The following is a 23126-nucleotide window of genomic DNA, read 5'->3' on the forward strand; positions in this document are numbered from 1 at the left end:
GCTCCATACGCCTAATCATTTTTGTTGCCCTTTTCTGAACCTTTGCCAATTCCAATATATCTTTTTTGAGATGGGGCAACCAGAACTGCACACAGTATTCAAGGTGTGGGCGTACCATGGATTTATATAGAGGCAATATGATATTTTCTGTCTTATTATCTATCCCTTTCTTAATGGCTCCTAACATTGTTAGCTTTTTTGACTGCCGCTTCACACTGAGTGGATGTTTTCAGAGAACTATCCACGAGGACTCCAAGATCGTTCTTGAGTGGTAATAGCTAATTTAGACCCAATCATTTTATATGAATAGTTGGGATTATGTTTTCCAATGTGCATTACTTTGCATTTATCAACACTGAATTTAATCTGCCATTTTGTTGTCTAGTCACCCAGTTTTGAGAGATCCTTTTGTAGCGCTTCGCAGTCTGCTTTGGACTTAACTATCTTGAGTAGGTTTGTATCATCTACAAATTTTGCCACCTCACTGTTTACCCCTTTTTCCAGGTCATTTATGAATATGTTGAATAGGACTGGTTCCAGTACAGACCCCTGCGGGACACCACCTCTCTGCAGTCTGAAAACTGACCATTTATTCCTACCCCTTGTTTCCCATCTTTTAATCAGTTACTGATTCCTGAAAAGGACCGCCCCTCTTATCCCGTGGCAGCTTACTTTGCTTAAGAGCCTTTGGTAAGGGACCTTGTCTTTCTGAAAATTTAAGTACACTATATCCACTGGATCCCCTTGGTCCACATGCTTGTTGACCCCCCCCAAAGAATTTTAGCAGATTGGTGAGGCGTGATTTCCCTTTACAAAAACCATGTTGACTCTTCCCCAACAAATTATGTTCATCTATGTGTCTGACAATTCTGTTCTTTACTATAGTTTCAACCAATTTCCCCGGTTCTGAAGTCAGACTTCCCGGCCTGTAATTGCCGGGATCCTCTCCAGAGCCCTTTTTAAAAATTGGCATCACAGTAGCTAACCTCCCGTCATTTGGTACAGAAGCTGACTTAAATGATAGGCTACAAACCACAGTTAGTAGTTCTTGTGACACTGCACTCCATATTTTTATAAAAGTATGTTTGTAAGTGTGGATATGATGTAACTAGAATATGCTTTATGCAAAGGGTCTCTTGTAAGGTATCATTACAAAGCTTATAATCTACTGAGTATGGTCATCCTATTTGTATGAATGTATCATTCTTGTATCTGAATCTAGGAATATGCAATATAACTCTGAGGTCCTATTGTAATGATGCAAAGTGTGGGCCATTAATGGTGGCTTAGAATCTTGATGGCTCCCATCATCTAGGACAATTGGTTGTAAATGGCTGTTTATTTGTAAGCCTTCCTGTATACCTGGGTGCCAGCCAGTGAGTAATGAAGTCTCACAGGACATGTGAACATGTCACATGATACTGGAATCCATCTTAAACCTGGTATTTTTCCATTTAGAAGGAGGGGTGGGAACCCAGAGAGAGACAAAGGATTCCCGCCTTGTGCCAAAGCTATAAAAGGGGGTGGAACAGAACAAAGGCGGCCAGTCATGAGAAATCCCCTTTATCACCACCTGAGCTGGAACTAACAAGAATTGTACTGGGGAAAGGATTGGACCCAGACTAAGAAGGAGTCTAGTCTGTGAACATCTCTGAGGGTGAGATTTACCTGTATTCAGTTTCTTAAATGTATTAGGCTTAGACTTGCCTGTTTTGTTTTATTTTGCTTGGTAACTTACTTTGTTCTGTCTGTTATTACTCGAAATCACTTAAATCCTACTTTTTATACTTAATAAAATCACTGTTGTGTATTATTAAATCCAGAGTAAGTGATTAATACCTGGGGGAGCAAACAGCTGGGGAGGGATAGCTCAGTGGTTTGAGCATTGGTCTGCTAAACCCAGGGTTGTGAGTTCAATCCTTGAGGGGGCCATTTAGGGATCTGGGGCAAAAATCTGTCTGGGGATTGGTCCTGCCCTGAGCAGGGGGTTGGACTAAATACCTCCCAAGGTCCCTTCCAACCCTGATATTCTATATCTATCAGTGTTATAGAGGGCAGACAGTTTACCCTGTATAAGCTTTATAAAGAGTAAAACGGATTTATTTGGGGTTTGGATTCCATTGGGAGCTGGAGATAGGAGCACTTAAGCTGTTTTCAGTTAAGTCTGCAGCTTTGGGGGTCTGTGTTGCAGCAGGCTGGCGTGTCTGGCTCAACAAGGCAGGGTTCTGGAAGACCAAACTGGCAGAGAAAACGGGCTCAGAGGTAGTCTCAGCACATCAGGTGACAGTCCCAAGGGGGTCTCTGTGACCAAACCCGTCACAGTTCTGCAATTTCACATTTGAGTTCCTTCAGAACTCTTGGGTGAATACCACCTGGTCCTGGTGACTTATTCCTGTTTAGTTCATTAATTTGTTCCAAAACCTCCTCTAATGACCCCTCAATCAGGGGCAGTTCCTCAGATTTGTCACCTAAAAAGAATGGCTCAGGTTTGGGAATCTCCCTCACATCCTCAGCCGTGAAGACTGATGCAAAGAATTAATTTAGTTTCTCTGCAATGGCCTTATCATCCTTGAGTGCTCCTTTAGCATCCCAATCGTCCAGTGGCCTCACTGGTTGTTTAGCAGGCTTCCTGCTTCTGATGTACTTAATTTTTATTTATATTTTGCTAGTCTTTTGCTATCTGTTCTTCAAATTCTTTTTTTGGCCTTCCTCATTATATTTTTATACTTCATTTGCCAGAGTTAATGCTCCTTTCTATTTTCCACAATATGATTTAACTTCTACTTTTTAAAGGATGCCTTTTTGTCTCCCACTGCTTCTTTTACTTTGTTGTTTAGCCATGGTGGCACTTTTTTGGTTCATAGAATCATAGAATATCAGGGTTGGAAGGACCTCAGGAGGTCAACTAGTCCAACCCCCTGCTCAAAGCAGGACCAACCCCAACTAAATCATTCTGATTCTCTTACTGTGTTCTTTAATTTGGGGTACACATTTAAGTTGAGCCTCTATTGCGGTGTCTTTTAAAAGTTTCCATGTAGCTTGCAGGGATTTCACTTTTGGCGCTGTACCTTTGAATTTCTGTTTAACTAACTCATTTTTGTGGAGCTCCCCTTTCTGAAATGAAATGCTACAGTGTTGAGCTGCTGTGGTGTTTTTTCGCCACAGGGATGTTAAACTGAATTACATTATGGTCATTATTACCAACCGGTCCAGCTATATTCACCTCTTGGACCAGACCTTGTACTCCACTTAGGACTAAGAATTGCCTCTCCTCTGGTGGGTTCCAGGACTAGCTGCTCCAAGAAGCCGTCATTTAAGGTGTCAAGAAACTTTATCTCTGCATCCCATCCTGAGGTGACATGTACCCAGTCAATATGGGGATATCTGAAACCCCCAATTTTATTGAGTTTTATATTTTTATAGCCTTTCTAATCTCCCTGAGCATTTCACAGTCACTATCACCATCCTGGTGAGGTGGTCGAGAATATATCCCTACTGCTACATTCTTCTTATTAGAGCATGGAATTACTATCCATAGAGATTCTGTGCTACAGTTTGGTTCATTTAAGATTTTTTAATTTGTTTGATTCTACGCTTTCTTTCACATATAGTGCCACTCCCCCACTAGCACGACCTGTTCTGTCCAATATATTTTGTACCCTGGTATTACTGTATCCCACTGATTATCCTCATTCCAACACGTTTCTCTGATGCCTGATATATCAATATCCTCATTTAATACGAGGCACTCTAGTTCACCCATCTTATTTAGACTCCTAGCCTTTGTAAAAAAGCACTTTAAAAACTTGTCACTTTTTAGCTGTCTGCTATTACATGATGTAATCGAATGGGACTTTTTTTCATTTGACTGTTTCTCATCAGATCCTACCTGTATTTTATCATCTTCCATCCTCTCCTCCTTACTAGGACATAGAGAATCTCCACTAATAGATCCTCCTCTAAGGGTTGTCGCTGTCCAAACCACGTGCTCCTCTGCACCTGTCGGCTTTCCCCCAGCCCTTAGTTTAAAAACTGCTCAATGACCTTTTTAATTTTAAGTGCCAGCAATCTGGTTCCATTTTGGTTTAGGAGGAGTCCATCCTTCCTGTATAGGCTCCTCTTTTCCCAAAAGTTTCCCCCGTTCCTAATAAGCCTAAATCGCTCCTCCCTACACCATCGTCTCATCCACCCGTTGAGAATGTACGAGGCGGTGAAGCTGTGTGGCTTACCCTGGAGGAAGAGCGAGACCCCTACAGGGTCAGGCCCACTGACGGGCTCTAGCACCAATCTGTGACACAGCCCAACCCCTGCGACCCTAGCTCTGCCAGTGCACCCCAACGCCCATGCTCTCAACAGCTCTGCCAGTGGATCCCAGTCCTCCCATACCCAGCCTTCCTGCACTTCAACATAATTCTGCTTTTACATAGTTGCCATTCACTCTAGACACTGGTGGGAGCTGGGTTATAGGACGGGTGCGGGGGAGGAACATTTGTATATGAGGGAGTGAAGACCTCAGGGAGATGCTTTCCCCGCTTGCAGCTGGGAGGCCTGGGTAGAGAAGTGGGGAAGGGGCCAGGTGGGAGCAGGGAACATGACTGGGTCAGAGGAATGGCTGAAGAGGGGGCGGGGGCTGAAACAAGGCTGGTGGGGCCCAGCTGATGTGTGTATTTGTGAGGCTCAGCATGCTAATCGCAGGACATGATACGTACGACTGTCTAAACAGGACTATGAGCCGCTAACAAACAACAACAACAACAACATCTTTTCCTGTTAAAAACTCAATGGCAAAAAGCGCTGTTAACGCAGAATGGTGGTTGCTTGGTGGTGTCTCATCCCCTGCAGAATACTGAGCTGAGCTACCGCAGACCCTCTGAAAACCAGGAAATGCAGTTTGCCCATCAGCAGTGCCACAGTACGCCCCCTTGACTAATACCCCCACAGCTGCTGAAATGTACAAGCTCTTCACCTCCTTTTACAGCCCATTCATTCTCAGCCACAGGATTCCCTTGAGCACTATTAAGGGACAAAATGTGGGGGCAGGGGAAGGTTTCCTGTGCCACTTCCCCCTCTGTCCCCTTGGTGCTGGCGGTGGCCAATGGGAATTATTTGGATACCCTCTGTCATGGAGTCACAGGTCCAGTGCTCTCTGAGGTCCTGTAATTGTCCCAGAGAGCACCCCTTTAGAGTGTGAACCACCTGTGGGTCCCACTCTCTTGCTGGGGTAAGCCCCTGGGCTTCACCATTGCTTTTGGCCATAAAAATCCAGTAACGTTCTCACTCATGCCACGTGGGATAGATGCAGAAAGGGGAACGAACCTGCCAAGCCAGGACTAGACCTCAGGGGTTGCAAACGCTAAACCTCAGGATACAGGGCACAGCATTGACAGGAATCTGAAGGGCGTCAAACCCCAGAAAGACTTTGCATTATTTGGGGTGGTATCTGGGGGCATAACGAGGAACGGGTGGAGTTAAGGGGAAATCCAGCTGGAGCAGCCGCAAGATGCATCAGGCTGAGGATTGGTCTCCCAGCTGGGAAGGGAGCCCCGCTGCTGGGGGTAAGTACCCCTGGCAAAGTGATGGTTCTGGCTGGGGACAGGGACCTGATGGGACTTTCCCATCTCTACCCCCTGCGCCTCTGGGGGTCCTGTCACTTACGCTGCCCCATCTGTGCCTCAGGCACGCGCTCCCGGATGATCCGACAGGCGTCGTACACCATGGTGGAGGGCTCAAACTGCATGGTCTTCACCACATTGCCAATGCTGATCTTCAGCGATAGGGCAACCATGGTGGCGGCTGGATGGTCCCCGCTCCTGCTTCACCTGCCAAAGAAAAGTCACAGATGATCAGTCCCCATTACTGCTACCCAGACCAATTCCAACCCTCACAACGGTTCTGGGGACTGCCCCCCTGCCTCCTGGCACTGCCCCGTCCCCCCAGAAAGCCAGGTACAGGATGCTATAATCCCACAGGCTCATGGAGAAGAGCTCTGTCTCACTACACAGACCCCTGCAGCACCAGGGTGCAGTAAACAAAGATCACCTCCTACTTTTCCCTTCCCCCTCCTGGGGTGACTTTTGCTTCCTGTCCTCTGGGGAATGGCTCCCTAACTACAGGCAATGGTTGTGCCCTTCATTTAAGGGCCCGTGGAAAGGGGTTGCTTTTCCCTCCAGGGGCAGAGGGTCCTGTGAGCTGCTCACACCCCAGGAGACTCTCTCTAGGACACAGCTGGCAGCCTGGGTAAGGGATCCAGCCCTTCTCCAATTCATGCCAGGGCCCAGAGAGCCCTGTACGCCTTGGCGGGGCGAGGGCAGCATGCTCGGAAGGTCCTTCACAACCATAAGGACGGCATGGTTTTAGCAGAAGCCCCAAATCTGCAGCAGTACCATGGGGCAGCTTTGCCCGAGAGCTGCTGGGGCCATCTGTCCCAGTCAGGATCATCCCCTCTACCATACAGATGGACGCACAGAGTTCAAGGAAGGGGAAGGAACTTGTCCCCAAGGTCACCAAGTGAGCCATGGACAGTGACTGTCACGTCTGTGCGGGGAAGGAGATGACTATAGCGGTTACTTGGTAGTGACGCTGTCATCCTGGAGGAAGCGACTGCACAGGGAACACAGGCCGATAAGATGGGGAGGGTGAGAGGGAACAAATTATAAATAAAAGCTGCCATGACACAGAAGCCACAAGAGGAAAACCAAGCTCAAACCACGCGCCAGCAGGGCCCTGCCTGTGCTGCCCTGTCTTCCTTCTCAGGGGTTTCTCAAAGGTCTCCCCATGACATCCACCTGTGCTAAGGAGTCATAAACAAGAGGGTTGTGGCCTCACACCCGTTCCCTGGAGCACGTGCAACATGCAGCCACATCTCCCAGAAAGAAAGGACCCAGAGAGAGAGACAAGCCTGTCTGCTCAGAGATGGGATGGGAGGGAGTGATAAGAGAGAGCTGGTTAACATGGCGCCCCACGTACCCTCTCTGCTAACATGGGAACAAGGGGTCAGTCACCAAAACTAAACGGAGATGAATTTAAAACGGAGCAAGGAAAATGATTTTTATACAATGCATAGTTTACCTGTGGAACTCTCTGCCACAAGAGCTCATTGAGCCAAGAGAACGAGAACAGCCAGTTACATTCAATAGGATCAAAATAACGAGCTGTAACCCCCCCCCCCCAACTCAAGGCATGAGGCACCCTAACGGCCAGGTTAGAGGGACACTTCCCCACAGGCTGCGTTATTCCACAGTTGTTCCAACCCAGCCCTAGACTGGGGGGATGGGATGGGACCTTCCCCTCTAAGGCACTGGTCTGACCCCTCTCAGGGCAGCCAGCCGCTTGGCATGGGGGCTAGGGCAGCACCCAGCAGTGGGGAAAGCCAAGGAGTTGAGGAATTAACGGTCAGAGTCTCAGAGCCAGAGGAGAGCTGCTAAGGGCAACAGGGAGAGTTAGAAAAGGGGAAACATCTTGGGTGTGAAAAGGAAGCACAGACCCCTCAGATCTCCTCACGGCCCCTCCCCCAGAGAACCCCCCCCCACACACACACACACCTCCAGATCCTGGGAGCTACCCCCAAATCTACACACACAAATCCTGGGGAGACACCCATTGCTCCCGCCTCCGCCACAGGACACCACACAGGGCTCAGCTATATTCTGTATGTCGACACCGACGCTGCCTCCTCCCTGCCCATCTTGACCGTGTTCACTTCCCCCCAGGCCAGGCACTTCCCCAGAGGCAGCAGCTGCCTGGAGCCAGACTCTCTCCAGGGGCTCGCTCCATTAGCAGGGTCTGTGTTTCTCCCTGCCAGGGTGGGGCATCAGACCCAGCCGCTGTGTGGGGGTGGGAAGGGGGAGGAGGGGGGAGCAGGCAGCCGGGCGGCGGCCTGATGGGCAGTGACGGGGGCTGCGAGAGCGAGGGGGGAGCGGTGAGGGCAGGAAGAGCTAGGAGCTGGAAGCTGCTGTCGGTGACTGCAGGAGCCTGCAGGGAGCAGGCCGGTCAGAGAGCTTGTGTGAGGGGCTGGGGGGAGGGCGATCTGGGCCTGGCTTGGGGCAGGAAGGACAGCCCAGCAAGGCCCCATCTCCAGCAGATGGGGACCCAGTGATTCCATTGCACACGGGGGGCAGACGAGACGGGAATGAAGCACTCTGGGGATCCTACAGGCTGTCCCAGAAGCCATACAGAGGGTACTCAACCTGCAGGGGCCATCAGGGCAGAAAAATAACCTAACCTAGAGCCTCCCCCGCGGGTGGTGCAAGCCCTGGGGACTAAACTGTCCTCTCCTGCCAGAGACCCCGCCAGGGTGACCATCACTAGAGGCTGCTGGGAGATGCAATACTGGGTGCCAAGCCTCTACCCATCATGGGAAGCAGGCATCAACCAGTGCCACTGAGCCAGGCTGTCCCAGACTGGAGGCTCCAGACCCTGCCAGGGCTGCTCCACCCCCACTTCCTTAGTGGGAGCTCGAGCACATTGTGAGCTCAGAGACCGCCCCCAGAGACCCCCTGCCCAGCTGGAGGCTGGAAGCCACTTTCCCTCCCGGCCGCCACAGAGCGTGTCAAGTTCACCAGGCCCCAAGCAGCCAGAAAGCAGGAGGGAAGAGCCCCCAGGCCTCAGCAGCACCCCTCACCTCTGCAGGGCGGGTGTCAGGGAGGGTTTTCAAGGCGTGCAGCTGGTGATAGTACGACATGCTGACACCACTCCCATGACACACTTGTGTACCTTCCGCCCTCAGTAACCCACAGACCCACGAGTCAGCGTCCCACCCTGCTCACCTCTCCTTGGCCACAGTCAGGCTCGCCCGCCCTAGCTGCAAGGAGCTCGCTGAATCAGTGTGGAGGAAGCTGCAGGCCCCCGTGGTTTGCCAGCACAGGCGCTGAGCAGTGTCAACAGCCTGCAAACAAACCCTACCCCCTCCACTCTGATATGCAGCTGCCGATTTCCTGCCACAAGCAGATGTTGAATTCTGGGTAAGTTCCAGCTCTTCTGAGCGCAACATGCTGCCTGCAAGCAATCATCCACATTAGCAGGTGAGAGGAGCTGCAGCTCAAACCTCCCACAACCCTGGGGAGGTATTGGGGGCCAGACTGGGGATGGGGTGAAACATGGTACCCTGCCCACAAACGGCACCCTGCAGCCACCCAGGGCAGACAGGACACACTTGCTCACAGGGAAGTGGGTCTCCCTCATGCAGACATGAACACTTGGTTCTGCCTGAAGGCTAATGGTTTCACACACAACAGTGTAAGGTATTATAGGGTTTTAAATGACTGCCCATCACCATAGTACCTAAGCGCTGGCCACTGCAGACACAGCCACGATCCCTGCCCCAAAAAGCTTACGGCACAAAGGAAGGGATGGGGCAGAGCGTAGTGACGGCCTGGGCCTGGCAGATCGACGGCTCTGCAAAGACTTTGCGCAGGAACTGCCCCAGTCCCACTGCCCGGCCGAGGACACGAGCAGTCACCTGTGCTGCTACAGTGCAGGTGTCAAAGGTGCATCACGGCAGAGACAGGGTCATATGGGAACCTTAACAGTGGAATTTCCTGACTTCTGCCTGGCTTGGCTCTCAGTTTCCTTCACCAAAGGGGTGAGTGGAGGAATGGGGGGACGCATGGAAATCCACCAGACTGGACCCGATGCTGAGACACCCCAGAATGATCACTGTGCGTGCTGCACCCATTCCAGCCTGAGCCAATCTCCACACCAAGGGGCACTCAGCCCCCAAGGTAGCGCGGGCAGCATCAGAACCAAACCCCACACGGCGCCCGTTTCAGGCAGCGCGGGGGAAGTCTGAGGGCAGGGACTACGTCCGCGTGTACATGCAGCCTCTAGCACAGTGGGACACTGGGCACCGTAGTGAACAAGAGTGAGAACGGATCTCTGCGACACACTGACAGCACCTCGAATTCACAACAGCTCGGCAGCACCCCCTCTCGCCCCAAGGGACACTTTGCCATCTGCTGAGTTCACTCTCCCCACCTGTGGTGGGGATGCCACAGACGAAGCCAGAAAACCGCTCTCATCGGGGAAGTGGGGGTGGATAAACCAATTCTGCAGAGTTTAAGCTTTCATGAAAGTTTGTTTCTAGCCTTCCAGTGTGACTTTGCAATGGGTCAGGGCTGGGAGGCCGCAGGCAGGCAGCTCCGCCTTCTCTGCATCTCAGAGCTTCCGGAGCAGCTGAGAGGAAAATGAACAAGAGAGTTTGGTTTCTTAGCTACTGTGGTGGCAGGGACACTGGCACCCCAAGTTCCAGGGCTACCAGGGAGCTCTCAGCTGTGTGTGTATATATATATACACACACACACACACTTTTTTTTTTTTTTTTAAACCATGTCATCCACTGCTCCCTTGGAGAGCCACCCAGCCACAGCCCTGTTGCAACTCCCAGACAGCCTGCCCTGCCGCCCACTGAATTACACAGCCCCCTGTAATCCCACAGCCCTGCTGTAAACCCCTAACCCCCAGCCTTCCCTCCCTCTGCAATCCTTCACCCCCTGCCTTCCCTCCCTCTGCAATCCCACAGCCCTGCTATAAACCCCTAACCCCCAGCCTTCCCTCCCTCCACCCTGAGCTACACAGCTCCCTGTAATCCCACAGCCCCCTGTAAACCCCAACCCCCAGCCTTCCCTCCCTCTGCCCCGAGCTGCACAGCCCCCTGTAACCAAAACTCTATTCCTCAGCAGAAGGAGAGCGCCTTTTTAGCCACACTCCAAAGCACAGTACAGGCCCTTTGGTGCAGACCCTGCTCTGGCCCCCAGACAGCAATGCTGTCAGTCCCAGGCAGGTTTGGGTTATTTATTTGCAAATCCCTTTCTCAAGCGGAACATTGCTCAGGGGAGTTGTCTGCTGTGCATGCATGCTGAGCGGAGCAGACTCCGGACACGTTTACACTGCAGTGGGAGATGTGACTGCACCACACGCAGACAGACCCGAGCTAAAGCAGTGAAGCCGTAGCAGCACAGGTTCACTGTGGGCTAGCCGCCCAAGTTCGTACCTAGAGCCCTGGATGGCCTTGTGTAGCCCGCACCCAAGCCCGTGTGGCAACAGCAAGGTGGGCACGACCCAGAGAACAGTGGAACTCTGTGCACATGGGAGTAATGGATACTGCTGACTCTCATCCCACCTGCTGGAGTACAACTGGGTGGGGTACAGAAAAAGCACACAGCGAAGTGACACAGGACAGGAAGTGAAGGAGAATCCTGTATCCAAATCACACTTCCATGGGGATTTGGGGAGACAAAATGGAATCTCAGCAGCTGGGATCAGGCCAGGATATTCAGTGGAGTGATTCCTATTCCCAGGGCAATACCACGAGATCTGGACCGGGACTTCAGACAGCACCTCCAGCAGAAGCCTATAGCCACACCACTCCTTGCAACACCCGATCCGTGCTGCTGGTCTCCCATCTAGATACTGGCATGCGCTCACCTGCTTAGCTTAAATGGCAGGGCACAAACCCTAGTGACGCTCTGACACCCCCGCAGAGAGCAGCAGCCTCCTCCCACTCCCCACACAGGGGTCCCTAGCTAATCCAGTTCCCAGGAGAGCAGCCAGAGCCTTTTGGACCGTGATGCACTATCCTTTGTGCAGACCCAGGAACATGCTGTGTTACTGCTCACACCTGCAGTCAAAGATCAGCTCAAACCATCGTAAGCCATGTCTCAAAGAGCGATGAGGAAAAGTCATGCCTGACCCTGGGGAAGGAGGACAGCCCTGCACTATGGTCAGGGATGAGCACTGCTGACAAACACAGCCAGGGGATCAAACCCCAAACACAGTATAGCCCCATCTCCACAGGTCAGACCCCACCCCCATCCCCCAACAGACACCGGAGGGTTCACGGGTAAGCGTTGGTAACACTGCCCAGTCCGTCAGTCTCTGAGCTGAATGCTCTACATTGGGCCAGTGAGCCCTACCCTCTGGAGAACCAGGTCTCCTCCCGGTCTCAGACTTGTAAGGGACCCCACTGTGTCCATGGAGCATTGGCGCTTCTTCCAGTCATTTGACAGGCTGCCTCTGAGAAACACGCACAAAGCCAGTGGCCGAGCACCATTTGCCGACTGGCAAGGAGCAGCCAGAGGCAGAACCTGCCCCAGTTGGGAGTGGCAGGAGTCTCAGAGCTTGAAAGAAAAAATAAAAAGGAGCAATGTCACTTCCAATTGATACCATGTCCAACATGCTGCAGTGCGCCTGAATCTGCAAAAACAGCACAGCAGCCAGTGTCCAACGCCTCTGCTGGGACTGGATGGGACACGGGGCCCCTCTTTCCTCCCTCCCCAGGTAGTTACTAGGAGTAAGCCGTGACCCCGCTTTCTTCCACAGAGGCACCCACACGATTCACTGCTGTGACCTCCACAAGAAACCAGCCAGCCAACACCCCATTACAAACACATCAATTTAACCACCGTGCTACGTATTCTGTATGCTAGGAACGTAGCCAGATGTGCCCATGGTGCTGGGCGCTGCACAGGCTGACAGTAAGCGACTGTCCCGGCCCCCGCAGAGACCAGACAGAGGCAGCAGTGGCACAGCCAGGGGCTGGTGTTCTCACAGTAGGGAAGCTGGAAAGAGCCCAAGGCCAGTGCCAGTGCCCTGCCTGCCCCCTGGACCATGCTACCTTTTAAGTTATCTGGACCATCACCGTCCCCAGTGCTCACCAGGCACGTGGAGGACCCACCCCCTTTACTCGCATCCTTGCCCATTTGTCACACCCATTTGTACTGGCTTTCCATTTAGACTGAGCTCCCTGGATGCACCACACCTGATCCAGGCCTCTGGCTGCTGCTAGATACAAACACTGCACTGCCAGCTCAGCATTTCCTCCTCTCCGGAGCCCTCGCTCACATCCCCCAGAAAGCCAAAGAGAACAGGAGTGAGTCCAATGGCCTGCAGGCCTTGGAGACATGACCCTCTGTCTTCCTGCTCCTCCCTGCCTGCCAGTGTGAACCCTCAGCTGGTGTTTCAGTGTCAGATGCTCTTGCACCCCAATCCAGCAGGCCAGGTATGGCCTCTATTGAAGAAGTGCTGCCCGGGACCCAAGGGCTGGAGGGCTGCAGCAAGGTGCCTCTCCCTCTATTCCTCCCCCCCCCACCCCGTCTTGCCTAAAAGCAATGAAGTTAAATGCAAAATGCCACCTAACAGTGAAGCTGGGACTGGCAAAAACGGCGGTTGCCACAGCAATGACCAGCTCCCAAGCGCCAGGCATGCAGCTTCTGACATCCCTGGTCAGAAGCATGCTGGGAGAGATTACACCAGTCTGGCTGGAGTTGGGAGCCTGGACAGGCTAACCCAAGCAGAGGCATTTGGTCTAACCCCAGCCCCTCAGAAAGGTCCCTCCTCTCCTAATAGGGCCATGGCATGGATAGGAGCTCAGAGAAAACCTAACAGGAGGAGACTAAAAACCCATCACAGGCAACCCATCCCCCAGCTTGTCACAGCAACACCCAGCCGCACAGCAAGGAGCCCCATCAGAAACCCACGCTACAATACATGGGGCGGAGGGCAGCCTGCTTACCCTCTGTGCCACAGGGGATGGGCTGAGTGCTTCCAGGCCCAGGCACTGCCCCAGGCAAGGCAAGGCCAGGCCAGGCCAGGCACTCGAACTCCCAAATGTTTATTTCGCTCCTGGGAGCAGAATCCTGGCCAGGTGGCTGAACTCTCGGCCAGGACCAAGGCCTGCAAGCTCCTAGAGCAACAGCAAAGAAACTCCCCTGCCCAGAGTGGGGCCCAGAGTCCCACCCTGACTTTTAGAGGGGCGGGGTAGAATCTGGGTGTAACAGCAGCTGGCACTGACTGGGCAGTAAAGTGAGGAACCGGCCCGAGCAGAGAGGAGGAAGGCGAGGGGGCCAGGCAAAGGCTGAGGGGGGGGTGAAGGAGGGCCGGGTCTGGAGCAGCTCCAGGAGCAGCAAATCACACTCCCCCGGTATGATCATGGTCAGGGAATTCCCTTCTGCTTTGGTTTCCCGGGGAACCCCATGGCTGAGAGACCCGGGATGGGGTTCTGAGCAGCTCTCCCCTCTCCTGCCCTCCCACATGGAGACATTCCAGCGCTGCATTCCTGAGCACTGCTGCAATGTTTCTGGGAGAGCCTTGCTGGGCGGCCCAGGGCTCCCCATTGGCTCGCCGCAGGTCTGATGAGGCAGGAACCCTAGTTCAGAGGAATGTCAGCGGGGAGGGAGAGAGGAATGGGGAGGGAGTGTGTGCGCACATCCCTTCCTAAATCACAAACTCCGCCAGCCCTCCACAACCCCTGCAGCACTTCCCCCACCACAGCACCCCCCCCAAACCCTCCACACACCCCACAGCACCCCCATAACCACACACCCTGCAGCACCTCCCCCCACCGCAGCGCTCCCCCCAAACCCTTCCACACACCCCACGGCACCCCCATAACCACACACCCCCTGCAGCACCTCCCCCCACTGCAGTGCTCCTCCCAAACCCCTCCCCACGGCACCCCACAACCCCTGAAGCACCTCCCCCACCACAGCACTCCCGCCAAACACCCCACGGCAACCCCATAACCACACACACCCTGCAGCACCTCCCCTCCCCAAATCACTCCCCCACCCTCCACACACCCCACAGTACCCACTGACACCCCCTCCCAAATCACACAACCCTGCCCCAAGGCCAGAAGGGATCATCATGATCATGTAATTTGATCTCTTGCACATCACAGGCCACAGAAACTCACCCACCCAGCTCCTGCATAGGCCCAGAACCTCTGGTTCAGTTACTGAAGACCTCAAAATTTGATTTAAAGGCTTCAAGTTAGGGAGAGTCCATCATTTACTGTAGTGCAATCCAGCAAGTCTCTGCGCCCTATGCTGCAGAGGAAGGCGAAACCCCCCAGGGATTCTGACAATCTGATCTGGGGGTAAATTCTTTCCTGACACCAAATATGGAGATGTTAGACTCTGAGCACCACCAGGCAGACACCTGGGGAAGAATTCTCTGTAGTAACTCAGAGCCCTCCCCACTTAGCAAATATCTCCAATGGCCAGAGATGGGATGCTAACAGCAGTCGCAGCTAGGCCATATGCCATATAGGAGCTCATCATACCGTTCCCTCCATAAACATAGCTTGAAGTCTTAAAATAAGTTAGGTCTTTTGCCCCCACTACTTGCCTTGGGAGGCTGTCCCAGAACTGCACTCCCATGAGGGTTAGAAAAATTTCATGCCTAAACTTATTGATGGCCAGTTTATACCAATTTGTTCTTGTGTCAACACTGGCACTTAAATAACTCCTGTCTCCCTCAGTGTTTACCTTGCCGATGTATTTATAGAGAGCAATCCTATCTCCCCTCAGCCTTTGTTTGGTTAGGCTAATCAAGCCAACATCCCTAAGGGTAAAAAGAACAGGAGTACTTGTGGCACCTTAGGCCTGGTCCTCACTAACCCCCCACTTCGGACTAAGGTACGCAAATTCAGCTACGTTAATAAAGTAAAGTACCTTAGTCCGAACTTACCGCGGGTCCAGAAGCGGCAGGGAGGCTCCCCCGTCGATGCCGCATACTCCTCTCGCCAAGCTGGAGTACCGGCGTCGACGGCGAGCACTTCCGGGATCGATCCCAGAACATCGATTGCCTGCCGCCGGACCCGGAGGTAAGTGTAGACGTACCCTTAGAGACTAAAATTTATTTGAGCATAAGCTTTCGTGGCTACTGCCCACTTCATCGGATGCGTAGAATGGAACACACAGAAAGAAGATATTTATACATACAGAGAACATGAAAAGGTGGAAGTAGCCAGACCAACTGTAAGAGACCAATCAACTGAGATGAGCTATCATCAGCAGGAGAAAAAAAACCTTTGAAGTGATAATCGCGTTTTTTTTCCTCCTGCTGATGATCGCTCATCTCAATTGATTGGTCTCTTACAGTTGGCGAAGGACAGCGAGGGAGCTGACCCGACCAGTTAAGGAAGAGGCACCCCAGGTTAAACTAGCAGCACCAAGCCCTAAAGTTCGGGTGACTGGGCCATCAGGAGGGCCCAGGTGTAAAAAGAGAGAGGCTGAAGGCTCACTAGAGGCCACAAAGAGTCGGAGCACTGAGGGAGAAGAGGATCATGATGTTAGACTGCCCAAACCAAGAGACAGAGGAACGCCTAGGGCTCCATACAGATGTTATGCCTGCGGGGAGTGGGGACACAAAGCTGCACAGTGTCCCAATGCTGAGGAGTCTATGCAGTGCAACCTGGGGAACTAGGCAGATCCATGCTCCCTAATCCACCTTGTGGGGGGTCTCACTAACCCCACATATGTATACCAGACCAGTGAAACTAAATGGGGTAGGGACCACGGCACTGGTTGATTCGGGGAGTGCTATCACCCTTATCTCAGGGAAGCTCATGAAGCGTAGTCAGCTGCTGCAGGTTAAACGTACGGGGATAACATGTGTCCATGGGACAGTTAGTTACTACTCCACCATCCCAGTAAAAATCGAGATCCAAGGGAACACTACTGAGGTAGCAGCAGGTATAGTCCCTAAACTCCCATACCCGGTGCTCATAGGGAGGGACTTCCCAGGGTTTGGAAACTTACTCCCAGTAGGGGGATTGGAGAAAGATGGAGACCCTAAAATTGGTGAGGCATCCACAGCAGACTGTCAACCCCCAATCTTCTCTGAAATATCCCCAGATTTATTCTCCACTCCCAGACAGGGTAGAAAGACAAAAAGGGAAAGAAGGGCAGCTAAGGCCTTGGGAATCCGAATACTGACCCAAAGCCAGAGGGTCGCTCTTGTAGGTAGGAGACCCGCGCAGCTGAAAAGGAGGCAACGCAGGAGGGAGAAGCACCTGAGTCTGACCCCCACTGAACCAGTAGAGGCAACAGACACTGGGCCACTAGATCATGGACAGATTAGCCCCGTGAGAGGAAATTTTGGACGGGATCAGGCAGAAGACCCAAGGTATGACAACATTAGGAAGGAGGTGACTGAAATAGATGGGGTCCCCGTGGAAGGGAAAACCCAGGGACCAGGACCCTACTTCATAATGAACAAGGATCTCTTATACCGGGTTGCACCAATACAGGGGCAGAAGGTACAGCAGATCCTAGTACCTCAAAAACACCAGAATGCTGTATTAAGTCTTGCTCATAGTCATCTTTTTGGGAGGCATTTGGGGGTAGAGAAGACCCTGGCACAAGTCCTACGATGGTTCTTCTGGCCCGGAGTACATGAAGAAGTGCGGAGGTACTGTGCCTCCTGCCCGGAGGCTCAGCTGCACAGTCCCCGTCCCCACTTGAGGGCACCTTTAGTACCCCTTCCCATCATAGAGGTCCCCTTCGAGCAAATAGCCATGGACCTAGTGGGACCCTGGAGAAGACGGCTCGGGGCCACCAAAATATACTTGCTGTTTTGGACTATGCTACTTGCTACCCAGAAGCCGTCTCCCTGCGGAACACGGCCTCTAAAACTAAAGCCAAAGAGCTGGTGGGGATCTTTGCCCGAATGGGGCTACCGAAGGAGATATTAACCGACCAAGGAACCCCATTTATGTCGAAGCTAATGAAGGACCTCTGTACGCTGCTCCATATACATACCCTGAGAATTTCGGTTTACATCCGCAGACTGATGGGTTGGTAGAAAGGTTTAACCGAACCCTCAAGGCTATGATAAGGAAGGTGGTAAGTCGGGACGGAAAGGATTGGGACACCCTACTACCCTACCTTATGTTCGCTATCCGGGAGGTACCTCAGGCCTCAACTGGGTTTTCCCCCTTCAAGTTATTATACCGGCGTCACCCCTGCAGCATACTAGATATCGCCAAAGAGATCTGGGAAGAGGAACCCAATGAGGGGAGAAATATAATAGAGCATGTAATGCAGATGCGAGACCGGATAGCCCGGGTTACCCCTATTGTACGGGAACATTTGGAGAAGGCACAGGAGGCCCAGCGAACCCATTACAATCGCCAGGCAAAAGTGCGACAGTTCCAACCAGGGGATCGGGTTATGGTGTTGGTACCCATGGCAGAAAGCAAGCTTCTGAACCAATGGCAGGGGCCCTATGAGGTGGTTGAACCCGTGGGGGAAGTAACCTACAAAGTGCGGCAGCCAGGACGCAGAAAACAAGAACAGATTTATCACGTTAACTTTCTGAAACCCTGGCATGCACAAGAGGCATGCACAACGGTCCAAAAAGACCTAACCCAGGAAAACAAGCCTTCCAAACAGGCGAGAGTGTCTCCCGATTTAACACCAGGCCAGAAGAATGAGGTGTCTGAGATGATCTTCCGGAACCAAGATGTGTTTGACAAAACCGGGTCAAACAACCGAGACATATCACCACATCGTCACGAACCCTGGGGCCAGAGTAACAATGAGGCCCTATCGGGTGCCAGCGGCAAAAAGGGAGGAAATAAAAGCAGAAGTAAAAAAAATGCTGGAGTTGGGGGATCATCGAAGAATCCCACAGTCAGTGGTCCAGCCCAGTCGTGCTGGCGCCCAAACCTGATGGCACCACAAGATTTTGCAACGACTTCCGGCGACTAAACGAAGTATTCCAGTTCGACGCGTACCTCATACCTCGCATAGATGAGCTAGTGGACCGTCTGGGTAATGCCCGGTACTTGACTACCCTAGACTTGACAAAGGGGTACTGGCAGATTCCTCTTGCGGAAGACGCAAAGGAAAAGATTGCGTTCTCTACATCTCTTTTTCAATATACTGTCCTCCCTTTTGGACTACATGGGGCCCCAGCTACCTTCCAGCGCCTCATGGACAAGCTATTATGCCCGCATAACAGTTATGCTGCTGCCTACTTGGACGATGCGGTCATTCATACCCCAGACTGGGAAACCCATCTGGAGAAGGTGGAGGCAGTCCTCAATACCTTCAGGTGAGCTGGCCTTACAGCAAACCCTGCCAAGTGCGCTGTAGGGTTTACGGAGGTCAAATATCTTGGCTACATTGTGGGAAAAGGTCTGGTAAAACTCCAAGTGAACAAGTTAGAGGCCATCCAAAATTGGCCTCGACCAAGTCGCAAGAAACAAGTCCGGGCGTTCCTAGGTGTGGTGGGGTATTGCCTACGATTTATCCCCCACTTTGCCACAAGGGCAAGCCCCCTGACAGACCTAGTGAAAGCCTGTGGACCTGATCTGGTGAGATGGTCTGACGCAGCAGAGGAAGCATTCACAGACTTACGGACTGCCCTCTGCAGTAACCCATACTGATAGCCCCTGATTTCACCAAGGAGTTTATCCTGCAGACGGATGCATCGGAAGTAGGGTTGGGGGCCGTTCTATCACAGATGGTCGGGGAGGAGAAACACCCAATTCTATACCTCAGTTGGAAACTCCTTCCAAGGGAACAAAAATATGCAGTGGTGGAGAGAGAATGCCTCGCTGTAAAATGGGCCATGGAAACATTGCGCTACTACCTGCTCGGGCGCAGATTTGTCCTCGTGACCAACCATGCCCCTCTTCAATGGATGCAGCGGACCAAGGAGAAGAACACAAGGTTGACCAGATGGTTCTTATCCCTCCAACCTTTCCGGTTCCGTGTGCAACACAGAGCAGGGAGCCATCATGGCAACGCCGATGGCTTGTCACGTGTGCACTGTCTGGTGTCCCAAGCTGCCCAACCCCTTGGCGTTGAGCAGGGGGGAGGGATATGTGACAGACCCAGACCAGTGGGGTACAGGAGTCTGGTAGAGGGCAAATATACTGGTCACTGGATGAGTAGTTTTCTATTCCCTGAGTGACCAGAGAAGGGGCTGCACTAGAGTAATCAGGAACCTGCTAGAACCAGTTAAGGCAGGCAGGCTAATTAGGACACATAGAGCCAATTAAGAAGAAGCTGCTAGAATCAATTAAGGCAGGCTAATCAGGGCACCTGGGTTTTAAAAAGAAGCTCATTTCAGTTTGTGGTGCGAGTGTGAGGAGCTGGGAGCAATAGGTGCAAGGAGCTGAGAGGGTGTGCTGCAGGAGGACTGAGAAGCACAAGCGTTGTCAGACACCAGGAGGAAGGTCCTGTGGTGAGAATAAGGAAGGTGGTTGGAGGAGGCCATGGGGAAGTAGCCCAGGGAGTTGTAGCTGTCATGCAGCTGTTACAGGAGGCACTATAGACAGCTGCAGTCCACAGGGCCCTGGGTTGGAAACCGGAGTAGAGGGTGGGCCCGGGTTCCCCCCAAACCTCCCAATTGACCTGGACTGTAGGTTCTTCCAGAGGGGAAGGTCTCTGGGCTGTTCCCCAACCCACATGGTGAATCTCTGAGGCAAGAAAATCCATCAATAAGCGCAGGACCCACCAAGATAGAGGAGGAACTTTGTCACATTGGATACAACTGAGGTCAAACAAACAGGCCTGTACTTTTCTAGATCACTTTCCCCCTCCTTTCTTAAATACAAGTACTTCATTTACAATTCTCCAGGCATAAGGTATGAGCCCCAAGTTTACAGACTCTCAAAAAATCCTTGCTCTTGGGCTTGCAGTTTCATGTGCCAGTTGGAATGGAACGGTGCTCAGCGTGAAGTTATAGCTGGGGTAAGAAAGTTATTGCCTAAGGATCTTTTGGTTGGGAAAGATATTAAAGCTTTGTTCAGTCCAGGTAGCCAGTCACAGGACAGGAATGAGCTTAAACCTGTATCTATTGTGGGCAATGATTTGCCTGGGGAGAGTTGCTCCAAATGTTTGTCTGTGCAAAAAATCAGTTTATCTGTGAATGAAGTTTCTGAATGTTTGTCTAATGTCTCAGAAGTGAATCTGGAATTAGATAGAGTGCAGAAAGATCTCATTGGTCAGGAAAATGTTTCTCAGGAGCAGATTAAAGTGGAGGATCAGGTTAAAGCCCTAATTGAGGAAGAAAAGGGTAGATTTTTAATGGGTAATGGATTATTGGCAAGTACAGCTTGTAAAAGGGAACCTGAAAAGGGTCACTATGATTTGCTGGAAGTAGCTCAGTGTAGTGAGAAGAGCAGCAGTTTCTGTTGGAAGTGGCCATGTGCCTCGTAAGGAAGCTGCCCCACTCTCCCGGTATTTGTCCGTAACCTGCCCTTTGTGCTGGGACAAGGGAGAGGAGGACAAAAAGTTTAGAGGAGCCTAGGCAGCCTTGTGAGCTGATGACTTTATCTAGTCAGCAGCTTGGAAAGGCAGGGAGAGTGAGTGGAAGATGAGTGTCCCTATCCATTACCTGTGCGGAGAATTGAGAGTGAAAGGAATGTGCCTGTGTCTGTCAGGGGTATTGACTTGGCCCTTGGGGGGAGCAACCCAAGTCTTCACACAGTTGTCTGTGAACAGCCCTGTGTGCTGGGACAAGGGAAATGAGATCCCGAGCTGTGTGTCTGGTAAAGGGGAAGGTCTCTGAAGCAGACAGAAGGTGCCTTTCAGCCTCTGATAGTTGAGAATAGTGCAGTTGTCTCAGAGTTGGTTCTGGATTCAACTAAAGCCCAGGAAGGGAATGGTCCTAAGTTTGTGTCTGCTGGGGAGAATGGCACTGGAACTAGGTTGCATCCAGTTAGTGTCTTAGCAAAATCCCAGAGACCAGACAATTCTGGTGCTTGTATTTTGCCTGTTGCTAATGTGTGGCTGGAAAAGGGTGTAGCAACTCTGGTCAGGGTGATACTCTAGCCAGGGCACAAGGAAAGCATAAAGGTGATCTGATTGTGTTACCTACTGACAGTTTGGATGAATTGATACTCTCAGAAGTTTCCCACCAAAGGCAGCATTGTTACAGCATCCCAGAACGGTGTTTTTTTGCAACAGCGTTACACTGTTGACTCATATTTAGCTTGTGATCCACTATGACCCCCGGATTCCTTTCTGCAGGACTCCTTCTTAGGCAACAGAGGGTCCTGTGGCACCTTTAAGACTAACAGAAGTATTGGGAGCATAAGCTTTCATGGGTAAGAACATCACTTCTTCAGATGCAAGTCATCTTTTTAGGGGGAAGTCATTTCCCATGCAAGTCATTTCCCATTTTGTATGTGTGCAACTGATTGTTCTGTCCTAGAGTAGAGTACTTTGCATTTGTCCTTATTGAATTTCATCCTATTTACTTCAGACCATTCCAGTTTGTCCAGATCATTTTGAATTTTCATCCTATCCTCCAAAACACTTGCAACCCCTCCCAGCTTGGCATCGTCCACAAATTTTATAAGTGTACTCAATATGCCATTATCTAAATCATTGATGAAGATATTGGACTGGACGCAGAATTGATCCATGTGGGACCCCACTCAATGTATCCTTCCAGCTTGACTGTGGACCACTGACGACTACTCTCTGGGAATGGTTTTCCAACCAGTTATGCACGCACCTTATAGTAACTCCATCTAAATTATATTTCTCTAGTTTATGAGAAGATCATGCAAGACAGTAATAAAAGCCTTACTAAAGTCAAGATATGTCTACTGCCTCCCCCCTATCCACAAGGCTTCTTGTCCTGTACAAAAAAGTTATTAGGTTGGTATGACATGATTGATTTGTTCTTGACAAATCCATGCCGATTGTTACTTATCACCTTATTATCTTCTAGGTGTTTGCAAACTGATTGTTTGATTATTTGCTCCATTATCTGAGTACTCAAGTTAAGTTGCCTGGTCTGTAATTCCCCAAGTTGTCCTTATCCTTTTTATAGATTGGTACTATATTTGTTCTTTTCCAATCCACTGGAATCTCTCCCATTTTCCATGAGTTTTCTAAGATAAATCACTCATATCTTTTATTTATTTACTATGGGTTTTAATTTCCTTTCAAAGGTCCATCTCCGCTTGGCTTGTGGCAGTTCTCACTGTTTCTGACCTCCGAGACGTAGCTTTCCTTGATGATCTATTCCTTCTTTCATCCCTTGTAGGCTCGCTCCAAATAACCTATTGGAGATGCTTGTTCATCTAGTTTGGTCTGCAACCTTCCCCTACAAATTTTCTCCCCTTGCTCAGAGTGCAGCTTCTGCAACTTTGACTTAAAGCAATTCCAAGCCTCCTACACATTCAGATCCTTGAGTTCTTCAGTCCAGTCCACTTCCATAACTCCCTTAATTCTTTAAAGTTTGCCCTTTTGGAACTAAGGAGCCTAGTTGCAGACCTGTTTACCCTTTTGTTTAGTTTAAAGTGAACTGACTCATGATCTCTCAAACCAAGGCTGTCCTCTACAACCAATTCTTCTATGAGGTCCTCGCTACTTCCCAAT

The 23126-nt window shown here is 51.2% G+C and overlaps 1 protein-coding gene across 5 annotated transcripts in view; it reads right to left on the reverse strand.

Annotated features, from left to right (window-relative positions):
• TLN1 (talin 1) overlaps positions 1–23126 on the reverse strand; it is a 128992-nt gene that overhangs the window by 81206 nt on the left and 24660 nt on the right. For 3 of the 5 annotated variants that reach the window (XM_034788119.1, XM_034788118.1, XM_034788116.1), the window contains exons 1-2: positions 8766–8887; positions 5656–5819 (exon numbers count right to left, since the gene is read on the reverse strand). In XM_034788119.1, coding sequence (XP_034644010.1) covers positions 5656–5785 — 130 coding nt within the window. In that variant the 5' untranslated portion in view covers positions 5786–5819; positions 8766–8887. Of the gene's footprint in view, positions 1–5655; positions 5820–8765; positions 8888–23126 lie in introns of those variants that run through there. The other 2 variants (XM_034788117.1, XM_034788120.1) reach the window with 2 other exon arrangements.

The sequence above is a fragment of the Trachemys scripta genome, chromosome 13 (assembly GCF_013100865.1).
Source record: "Trachemys scripta elegans isolate TJP31775 chromosome 13, CAS_Tse_1.0, whole genome shotgun sequence".
In the NCBI taxonomy this organism is placed as follows: Eukaryota; Metazoa; Chordata; order Testudines; family Emydidae; genus Trachemys; species Trachemys scripta.